We start from the raw sequence: 11094 nt of genomic DNA, 5'->3' as shown, positions 1-11094 counted from the left end.
ATATGATAAGGCTTGGAACGAACAAAAGGACAACCATCCTCGGCTATTTTCTGGGTTAAGCCTACCACTGGGACATGTTCCTCTAAAGCGGGGTTGCCATTGAATTCATGATGGCCAGCCACCATTATTTGCGAAATCTTTGGAGCCGCATCGACACTCTCACTTTGAGCGTATTTACTAATACTAACAATTTCAATTACAGAACCTTTTTTGACCCAACTAGACATTGTTCAGTGAAAATCAATAATGCCACCAGCGGAAGCTATATTTTCTCCACTCAAATAATTTAGTATTAAATTGTGTTTATCTTGATATATTTTATTCAAAAGTTCACTTCGGTGCTTTAGCTTTTCATCTCTCTTTCAACCCCTCCCCCCCCCCCCCCCCCCCAAAAAAAAAACAAAAGCGTCTCACTTACCTAATTTTCCTAAACCATGTTTGTATTTAAACTTCTTGGAGTATAGTTCTAGAAGCAAGGCCAAACGACCAACTAAGCACTTCCCTCTAGAGCTTTTTATTTCACACCTTAAACCAACATACTTCTTATTTGGATAATTAAAATTAATAAAAAAAAAAAAAAGAATTCTAATACCTATTATTTAGATAAAGAGTTAAAAAAAAATGATTCATTATAATAATTTTTTTCAATTATAACATTTCATTACCTGTAATTTTAAAATAGTCCTAGACCATGATATGTTTACTATCTTGTTGACCTCACAATTGCTACTATATCAATGATTTTTAATCATGTGAAACCAAAAGATAATTTCTAAACATGCATTGATAGATTTTTTAGCCATTGCCAAAATTTCAATACACTATCACTTTGGCAATGTATTCATGTAAAAGCTATTAAATATAAAAAATGCAATCAGATAAAAATATTACATCTCATAAACACAAAAAATATGTCTATTCATGTTCAATCATTCATCAAAATCAAATCATCAAAAAATTATAAAAAAATTTTATATTGGAAGAGACATGTGAAACTTATTTGAAAAAAGAGATGCCTCTGAAAATATTATAAGAAAATTGTAATATGGTTAGGTTTTTTTAATTAGGTTTTTAATATTAATAAAAAGATGGATATAATAGTCTTTTTATAAAAATAAAATTTTTCAATTTTTCTTTCCTTAGCTTTTCCTTCAAATTGGGATATTAAAAAAGTGAAGATTACAAGGAAAACCAAAGGTTATTGAGTTTTCACCTCTTTTCTTTCATTTAAATTAAAAGTTTATCCAAACAAAGAAAAGGTTTTTCTATTTCCACTACTTTCCTTTATTTTCCTTTCCTTTCCTTTCCTTCCCTTCCCTTCCCTTCCCTTCCCTTCCCTTCCCCTCAATTCAAACATAGTATAAAAGAAAAAAGATCAAGGAATTTTGGCCTTACTGCTACAACAAAATCTATAGTCTAAAGTCCAACCTCAAAGATGCCTGAGACTATACAAATTTCTTTCCTACTACTTATTTTCTGCACTATTCTATCATGTTTTAAGTGGACAGCGACATTCAAATCAAAATGAACTTTAGATGGCACCATAATAAAACTGAGAGGATCATCTTTGGGAAACTCAATGTTAAACATCGTACTATTGAAACTTTAAAATATCTCAGAAATAAGTTCAAGCTAGCTGCTTAACTATTTCAAGCTTATTGCTACTCATCACTAATTCAAGACCCTGATATATAAAAACACCATAATATACCAAACACATGACCAAAGACAGAAAGTAAAGAGTTTTACGTTACGAAATAATGGTCTATCTAGGTTGAGAAGCACAGCTAAGAAGACAACACATTATCTATAAAGACTTACTCGGGATTGACTCCAGGTCTCAAAGGCTTAGCTAAACTCAAAATCATGCAACTGCTATAAATTTGTTCACACCCAGTTCACAACTGAGCTCATATTGATGCAAAGCTGGTAAAACTAGAAACCACATTTACTAATTTCCTTCACTCTCTCACCCCAATAAATAGTAACAATGGGACACAATTAATCCACCAAATTTCTAGCTGCAAGTGACCATATTATAACATTTCTAGGTTCAAGTGGGCCCAACAATCTGAGGCAAGCTTAATTAGAAAAATAGAGAGCATTGATGATCATTTAACAACATATTAATCCAAATTATTCAACAGCGTAATTAATGGGCCAATTTCATATTCATTGCATAATGTCCTTCTTTTTTTTTTACGGTCTGAGAAGATTGTAACTCAAAAGTTCTTTGAAGGCAAGCAATCAACTCTCTACATACCTAGAAACAATATGCTGAAATCTTGAAGAAATCCCATTATTGAAAATAGGCACATAGCCCTGATAAAAAAAATAAGTAATGGTTAGAAAGCATCCAAAAGTGTATTCCTTAAACCAGCATGTGTTCCTCAGCATTCAAGAACTAAAAGTGTATTCCTGCAAAAAGTAAAACTTCATGCTTCAAAATTTTCCTCCCAATGGAACTTTAAGCTGTATCAAAACATTAAGTTGGTTATTAAAACAATTATGCTAATACGAATTTCCAACATTCACTGAAATAGCCTTTTGCAAATAATTACTAGTTCATACCCTCACACTTGTTGCACGGGAGGAGAAGACAAATTTGGCTAAAAGCATCAACAATCAAAGAAATGAATGCATTGAACCATTGCTAAAATGAGTTGTCAATGTATAAAGAAATATAGTTCATAGAATCTTAAAAACTGCCTATCCAATTATCAGTGGAGGGAAGCATGCGAATTGGATTGCTGCATGATTTAACCAAGTAGATTACTAGAAGGTACTGATAAACCTAGTTGAGGAAATACACAAAACATAAAAAAAAAAAAATCAGTTATTATTTGTTATCTGGCATACATGTGTTATAGTATAGGGCATATCAGAGTCTTTGAAGGAGAAGAGCTATTGCTCTACAAGCTGGAGCAGAAATGTATGACTATCTAAATGCCTAAGGAAACGGATTAAAGCCTCATGGATGGACAGGATGACATACCAAACAATAGTGAACCAAAAGTAAAGAGGCAGGGAAAATCAATCTTGTCAATGCAGTTGTACACTATAACTCTCTTGGATGGTCACTGACTATTATAAAAGCTGGCTACAGATTTCAGATTAGAAGCAGGTGATCAACAACACGGATGGAAGCCACAGTTGATGACTTTGCCTTTCCTGACTTATGGAATCCAACTTCTTAAAAGGCTAAAAGACTGGAAAAGGCTATATGCAAATTGAATTGCAGCAGTAAGGAGAATAAAAATTCCTATCAAATCACAATCAGATCCATTTCTGACAATAATTAAAAGGTAGGGAGGACATGATGAACAATGCTAGTAGTAATTAGTAACCGAAACGCAGGTAATAATACAAAACCCTAACCAAAGCTGATTTAACCCTTTGTCTTCCTACAGATAAAAAAAAAAAGAAAAGAAAAGAAAAGAAAGAAAGAAAGAAAGAGACGAACCAGGAGAAAATCGAAAGAGAGAAATTAAGTGGGGGATTTGTCCTTCTTGGAAGAAGCGTAGTTGGGAGGAGAGTGAATAAGGGCAGCAACCATGGTAGCCGGTAGCAGCACGTACTTGGACAAAGCTGCTAGCTTTGTCACCAAAGGCTGTCCCCTCATCAAGGCCATTTCTTTTTTCTCTTCTTCCCCGATGCTTGATATTCTGAATCTTACCAACCGCCTATGACTAAACTCCGAACTCTGGTCTAAATCTAAATAAATAAAACATATAATATATATGAGGGAGAGAGAAAGAGAGAGGGGGAGAGGGCCGAGGCCACCTTCTTGGGCTTTGTAGCTTAGCCTAACAGGCGGCCTGCATTGAATATTGGATTGGAATACTTAATATAGTAAGATGGTTTAGTATTTGATGACTTGTTGGGCTGGCCACTGTGTTCGGCCCAAATGGTTGATTGTCAGATTGATTTTATTTATTTATTTTTTATATGTCTAAAAACAAAAATCACTTTTTTATTTTTATTTTTTTAATTTTGGGGACAAATCAAATATCAATATTATCTGGAGTTTCCAAGGAAATAAACAAATATATATAATTAATGTGTTCCTTAAATCACTTTTATTCGCTTAATATATATATATATATATATTATTCTTAATTAATTAATATTTAAATATTGTATTTATAATTTGTAGTTAGCTATAGCTATAGGTATAGGAAAAGGAAAAGCAAAAGCAAAAGCAAAATCAATAGCAATAGCATAGCCCAAGAGAAGGAAATAGGTGATGCAAAAATTAACATACTGATGAGTAGCATATTTATATATGTCATTAATTGTTGAATATTAATTAAGTTGCTGTACGTACTAAAGTTGATAACTAACATTTATATATATATATAAGTTAATTGTATGTGGCTGTGTATGCCTTATTATTTTTCAATAAAAGTTAGTTCAATTAGAGCAGGGAAGGAAGAATCAAATGAAATATCCATTAAATTCCAAAACTGGTCATCATGATATCTCCCACAGCCAGCCACGTATATGTATAAAATGTCTTGGACAAAATTAGGAGAGGGCCGGGAAGAAGGGGATGATGGATTGGCTTGGCACATGGCCTTGCACAGACGCACAGAGGTGGGATCACGTTCACGGATGAAGTAATTTTTGCAAAAAAAAAAAAAAAAAAAGAAGCAACTGGGTAACATGCCCCCACGTGGCATGTGCATTTTATCTTGCTTTGTAACTGATAGTCTTAATAATTCCTACTTTGTATTCCTAACCTACGTTCTTCCTCTTTGGACAAGGCTGGCAGATTCATTGTCCATTTTAACCGCATGGTAATTAATAATTCTTTCTTAATTGTATATATATATACTTAAATCATATTTTATAGAGTGATAGTTCATGGCTAATTCTATAAAGTCCAATTAGGGATTACTGAAGTCCAACTTAAAATTGGGCCTTGTGCCCAAGTTAAGGATCCGTCCTTGTCTCTCCAGCCCATTAAACTTCATTTGTATGAATAGCAAAACGGTGGTGACAAAAAATCATATTAAAAGTGTATTAATAAATTAATATATTGAAAATTTATTCAATTAAAATATTAGCACATATTATTTAATATCAAAATAGTCATTAAGATTTGAAGTATTAAAAATTATGAAAATACTTTGAAATATTTTATATATTTAAAAATAATACTTTTAATGATATATAATACAATAATCATATATATATATATGTATATTTTGTATTTGAAGCAACAAAATAATCATATAAATAAATACACAATAAAAAGAATTCAAAACAAGAAAAACAAAACTTTCATGTTAAAAGATAATGAAAGTATTTGTAACCAGCTGCTCCGTGACTAGTGGCTAGCGCCAACTGGTGTTCCAAATAGCGCTTCATTTAATGTTTGTGTGATGGTAAATTCTCCTGGCCTGGGTCTTAACCAGAGCAGAGAATTACCTGAATTCATTGTCTCAGTCAATAATAATGAACTCGACGATTGAGATGAGTTAGTTGAGTGACCTCTGTTTGACAAATATGTTGAAGGGTTGTTGAGGCAGACTACATCACTTACCACTACTCCACTCTGGTAGTAGTTTCTAATTCTAAGCGCTTCTCTCTTTCTCTCTCTCTAGCAATAATTTTAGTGACAAATAGCTCTTACTTTTCCCCTCATCACTTTTTGAAACTATCTTTGTCTCTAATAAGCATAGAGATTCCCATCGAAGAAGCTGCTCCATAAATCATAATCATACGCTTTGCAGTCCGGAGGGTTTTATTCACTTGTATACACAAGGCAAGATCTTTGTGGCACAAAGCTCTACCTTTCAAACCTCGTACTTGCTTATCTCCTTCTCTTATTAGCAAAAAGCAACACCCTTTTTGCTTCTACTTCCTCTTCTATGCTTTAATTTCACTGTCTTTGTCTCTAAAGTTTCGCCGGTCTAAAAGTAGGTCAGCAACCTGAGAGATCTAAATTCTTGGGTGTATTAAATTTTGCTGTCGTCGATGGTGATTGCTTTCCTAGTTTATTTTACCAATCCCTGTAAAATTGTTTTGTTTTATTTATTGAGTATTTGGGGGTGATATGCTAATGTGATTAACGTTTTGATGTTAGAGTAGAGTGCTTGTGTGGGTTGATTGATGCAATCCTGTTTGGTGTTTTTCAAGTGACAATTAACTTATTAGATCTGTGTTAGTGATAAATTGGTTGATTTGTGATCAGGTTTCTTCTCTGCTTACAGGGGTAGTTCCGGACAGGCTGTTTGATTCATTGGGTGAAGAGATGAGGGGTGCTGCTCTTGTAGCCATAGCTGCTACAGTTGGTAACTTTTTGCAGGGATGGGATAATGCTACGATTGCTGGTACTTCTTCTTTCACATTTACATTGCTATCTACTTGTTTCTTCTCAGCATGACTCACTGAATGTTTGAACCTGATTTTCAAATTTAAAATAAGAATTCATGGACTGCATATTCTTTTCTTTGTTCTCATCATGGTTTTTCTGTGCTTCCTGTTGATTGGGATTCGTTGAATTGACAATTTAACTGTTTCAAAGCTTCCAACAAAGAATATCTAGTGCTTTTTTATTTTGCTTCCCTTGTTTCTTAAACCACCGTCATCTCTATTTGCCGCTCAAAATCCTGTCTTTGCTGTGAATCCTTAAGGTCTATTCACTTCAGCAATCTTTTTTTTCGTGGGGTGCATCCAGGAGCAATTGTGTACATCAAGAACGACCTCAATCTGGGAACTAGCGTTGAAGGCCTCGTTGTGGCTATGTCACTCATAGGAGCTACAGCTATTACAACATGCTCTGGTGCTATATCAGATTGGCTTGGTCGGCGTCCAATGCTGATAATTTCTTCAATGCTTTATTTTGTTAGTGGTTTGGTAATGTTGTGGTCACCTAATGTCTATATTTTATGCATAGCCAGGCTATTAGATGGATTTGGAATTGGTTTAGCAGTTACTCTTGTCCCAGTCTACATATCTGAGACTGCCCCATCAGAGATAAGGGGATTGTTAAATACACTACCACAATTCAGTGGTTCTGGGGGGATGTTTTTATCGTATTGTATGGTTTTTGGGATGTCATTGATGGACTCACCTAGTTGGAGGCTGATGCTTGGGGTTCTATCGATCCCTTCTCTCCTCTATTTTGCCTTGACAGTTTTTTATTTGCCTGAATCTCCTCGGTGGCTTGTGAGTAAAGGAAAGATGCTTGAGGCAAAACAAGTTCTTCAGAGATTACGTGGCAGGGAAGATGTTTCAGGTTCATTTTTTGCTTCCTTTATTTTTCTTATTGAATTCTGTTTTTTTTTTTTTACCTTCTTTTCTCTCCCTTTCTGTGCATGTGTTGGAAATGTAGGGGACTTGGAAGTTGCATTGTTAGATACTGTGCAGAGAGCCAAGAACATAATTTGATGCTCTGCTGAAGCCACTGAGAGGCATAACATAATTATGGATGAGCATAAGTGATAAAATCTAATGCATTTTACGATGGGGATTTCCATTTATGATTGATCTTTATTCCTGAGGATTCAATTTATTCTGAAGAAAAAGGCATGATGCATGTAGGTCATCAGAAACTTGAGTAAATCTGATCAATTTTGGTAGACTATACAAGAGATTGGAAAGTTTACCAGTTTTACCTGTATTTGGAAAGTTTGCCTCTGCTAAGAATTTTTTGCAAGGGTGTTCACATCTTTATTATGCTTCATACCACCAGCCCCCTTGAACCCACAAATGCTTTTATCATTTTTGGATTACCCATTATTCCAATCACTCTAAGTTATATTTGCCATAAAGGTTTAGCTGAAAATTTTCTGTATAATACACTAAGTAACTTATAGCACTCTGTCAAGCCATGTATTTTCTAAAATTTGAAGTATGCCCTATGTTCTAATAAAAATGTCAATATAATTTCAAACATTATCATTATAAATTAAGGAGGACCATGAGCATTTCAGTTGTTTACGCAGAAAAAAACTTAAAACCAGCATGTAAGTGTCTACCAAATAAGCATGACTCAATGTCAAAGCAAAGCTAGTACTCGCGTGCTTGTCTCCTAATTTGGTTGGCATCCTTTTGATGAGTATTGGTATGTTAGGCATCATGTGCGGAGTATATTTTGGGGACAAGAGAAGAAAATTTTCTCTACTCTTGTCTTTTGAGCCCTTTCAATCGCTTAGAATCTTTATACCGAACAACAAAGGAGCCTCCATAGCTTTTTAGTTTCTTTATTGAAAATGATAGAAATTCCTGTGTCTTCGTAGTTTCCTCTTATTTAACTAGTTTAAGACCAATTGAGGGTGTGGATCTTGCTGAGACTTCTTTGATCTGCAGGTGAGATGGCTTTGCTGGTTGAGGGCCTTGGCATTGGAGGTGAAACTTTTATAGAGGAGTACATAATAGGTCCAGCTGATGAACTTGCTGATAGTCAGGAACCTACTGCTGATAAAGAAAAAATCAGATTATATGGACCTGAAGAGGGCCTGTCTTGGGTTGCCAGACCTGTCACTGGACGAAGCATTCTTGGCCTTGCTTCTCGCCAGGGAAGCATGGTGAACCAAAGTGTACCCCTTATGGACCCCCTTGTGACGTTATTTGGCAGTGTGCATGAAAAGCTTCCTGAGACAGGGAGCATGCGTAGTATGCTTTTTCCGAATTTTGGAAGCATGTTTAGTACAGCAGAGCCTCATGTAAAAAATGAGCATTGGGATGAGGAGAGCTTGCAGAGAGAAGGTGAGGACTATGTATCAGATGCTGGAGGGGGGGACTCTGATGACAATTTGCATAGCCCGTTGATCTCACGTCAGACAACAAGCTTGGAAAAGGACATGGTTCCCCCTGCTTCCCATGGCAGTGTTCTAAGCATGAGACGCCATAGCACTCTTGTTCAAGATGCTGGAGAATCAGTTGGTGGTACAGGAATTGGAGGTGGTTGGCAGTTGGCTTGGAAATGGTCTGAGCGAGAAGGTGAGGATGGAAAGAAGGAAGGAGGGTTTAAAAGGATTTATCTGCACCAGGAGGGAGTCCCTGGATCTCGACGTGGGTCTCTTGTATCACTTCCTGGTAATGATATGACTGCAGAAGGTGAGTTTATCCAGGCTGCTGCTCTAGTAAGCCAGCCTGCTCTTTATTCCAAGGAGCTTTTGGATCAGAGTCCTGTTGGACCAGCAATGGTTCATCCATCTGAAACTGCTTCAAAAGGACCAGTTTGGGCTGCTCTTCTTGACCCTGGAGTGAAGCGTGCGTTGTTAGTTGGGATTGGGATTCAGATACTTCAGCAGGTAGTCAGCAGTTCTATTTTTGCACTTCGGATAGTCCTTCCTTAGCCTTTTAATCATCCTGTCATTTTCTATACATTAGCTTACAGATTTGAATGTGCTTTGAAAAGCAATATGGTCCATCCCTCTAAGCTGTAGTTGGATTTATTATTAATTCTTGAGATTAGACCCTATATTTTTGCTAGTAGTAATTGGTTCTGAGGTATCTTGTTTTACATGCTCATAGTTCTTTAGCTTCTGCTACATAAAAATGGGGGTGGGGGCTTGTTACACATTAATGTTCGTCGATTTGTACTTTAAATAGAGAAGTGTGAATCCTTTTATTTGTCAGATGAGCTAATTATCCTGTAATTGTCATGGTAAATTAAACTAATTTTTCTAATTTTATGTGCAGTTCTCTGGCATAAATGGAGTTCTCTATTACACTCCTCAAATTCTTGAAGAGGCAGGCGTTGAAGTGCTTCTTTCAAGCTTGGGCCTTAGTTCAGATTCCGCGTCATTTCTTATTAGTGCATTCACAACCTTGCTGATGCTCCCCTGTATAGCTGTAGCCATGAAGCTGATGGATGTATCAGGCAGAAGGTGATTTCGTTTTCTCAAATATTCTTTTCAACTTGTAATTCTTCAGTCCGAGTCTCCTATATTTTCTTCCTAGGAGTTCCTGAATCTGCATTTTTATAGTTGCCTTGTCAGGTTCACCTGTTTATTCTAAGTTCATTGCCATCTCCTTGAATATGGTAAATAGGACTTGATGGCTTTTTTTATTCATGTTTTTCTGTTAAAAAGATTCAAATTTTTATCCTGATAACTGTTAGTTTGAATATCTTGACTTTAAAAGTCAGAATCACCTTAATTTTCTTCCTTCACAGTTCACACTTACTTTTTCCCCCCTTAAGAAAATGGGAAAAAAAACTAATACTTTTATTTTTTGCAGGCGGCTGCTCCTCACCACAATTCCTGTGCTTATAGTGTCACTAATCATTCTAGTTTTTAGCGAAATTGTGGATATGGGCTCGGTAGTAAATGCTGCTATCTCAACTGCATGTGTTATTATCTACTTCTGTTGCTTTGTCATGGGGTATGGACCAATTCCAAATATCCTTTGCTCTGAGATCTTTCCAACAAGGGTCCGTGGCCTTTGTATTGCCATCTGTGCTTTGGTTTACTGGATTGGAGATATCATTATTACCTACACTCTGCCTGTGATGCTCAGTTCTATAGGCCTTGCCGGCATCTTTGGAATTTATGCTGTTGTATGTCTCATCTCTTGGGTCTTTGTCTTCTTGAAAGTCCCGGAGACCAAAGGCATGCCACTTGAAGTCATTACTGAGTTCTTTGCTGTTGGTGCAAGACAGGCCACTGCTACCAAGAATGAGTAACTCACTGCTTTAAACGGTGACAATACCTCTGTAAGCTTTCATCCAACTGAGATTTTTGTGCATTCTTGTTGCATTGAAAATGAGGGATTAAAATGATTTTTTGTTTCCTTTTCAATTGAGTTATAGTAATACCAATTTAATAAAGAGCATGGTGGAGATGGATGTTTCATGACAGCTGTTCTTGATCAGTAGGAATAGACTTGAGTAGCTACTCTCAAGCGAGTACAGAGGTGTCAAAATTTCTTGTTTGGAAGTAGTCTTAGAAATTGTAATGCCTTGTAATTTAGTAAAAGTTCCTTTCAAAGATGTTAGAAGCAAAATACCAGTTTTTCTTCAGATTGTTATAAGTTAAACTTTCGGCCCCTTCTACCTCTTCTGAGAAGCAAGGCAATGGGAGCTTGGACTGAGGAGAAACAATGGGAGAAAAGGGAGGAAAGATCAAATCAGCGGCA

General features: G+C 36.0%; 1 protein-coding gene and 1 long non-coding RNA gene across 16 annotated transcripts; one reads left to right on the top strand and one right to left on the bottom strand.

Moving 5' to 3' along the window:
- Nucleotides 1-2086: 2086 nt before the first annotated feature.
- Nucleotides 2087-3944, bottom strand: LOC111312937 (uncharacterized). Its single transcript, XR_002692988.2, has 2 exons — nt 3464-3944; nt 2087-2322 (listed from the first exon to the last, which is right to left on the bottom strand). It is a non-coding gene; the product is annotated as an uncharacterized LOC111312937 (long non-coding RNA).
- A 1343-nt stretch (nt 3945-5287) lies between these two features.
- Nucleotides 5288-10962, top strand: LOC111312935 (monosaccharide-sensing protein 2-like). 15 transcript variants are annotated; one of them, XM_089741610.1, is made up of 7 exons: nt 5708-5770; nt 6219-6338; nt 6686-6811; nt 6909-7246; nt 8320-9266; nt 9658-9845; nt 10198-10962. In XM_089741610.1, the coding sequence occupies exons 3-7, from the start codon at nt 6783-6785 to the stop codon at nt 10640-10642; spliced, it is 1947 nt and encodes a 648-aa protein (XP_089597736.1). In that variant the 5' UTR covers nt 5708-5770; nt 6219-6338; nt 6686-6782; the 3' UTR covers nt 10643-10962. The 15 variants fall into 15 exon arrangements, with proteins under 15 accessions (XP_022769438.2, XP_089597709.1, XP_022769442.2 ...); XM_089741612.1 differs by having other exon boundaries at nt 5742-5985; XM_089741608.1 differs by having other exon boundaries at nt 5752-5928.
- Nucleotides 10963-11094: the final 132 nt, after the last annotated feature.

This window comes from Durio zibethinus, chromosome 1 (assembly GCF_047325235.1).
Source record: "Durio zibethinus cultivar Kanyao isolate XHJ-2024 chromosome 1, ASM4732523v1, whole genome shotgun sequence".
Classification (NCBI taxonomy): domain Eukaryota; kingdom Viridiplantae; phylum Streptophyta; class Magnoliopsida; order Malvales; family Malvaceae; genus Durio; species Durio zibethinus.
This window is presented reverse-complemented; position numbering and strand designations above follow the sequence as displayed.

Bases quoted from the DNA above. Each gene is read 5' to 3' on its own strand.
- LOC111312935 (XM_022913703.2), top strand. From the start codon at position 6,260: ATGAGGGGTGCTGCTCTTGTAGCCATAGCTGCTACAGTTGGTAACTTT. The intron at 9,267-9,657 runs GTAGTCAGCAGT...TTTTATGTGCAG, and splicing joins GGATTCAGATACTTCAGCAG to TTCTCTGGCATAAATGGAGT. The intron at 9,846-10,197 runs GTGATTTCGTTT...TATTTTTTGCAG, and splicing joins ATGGATGTATCAGGCAGAAG to GCGGCTGCTCCTCACCACAA.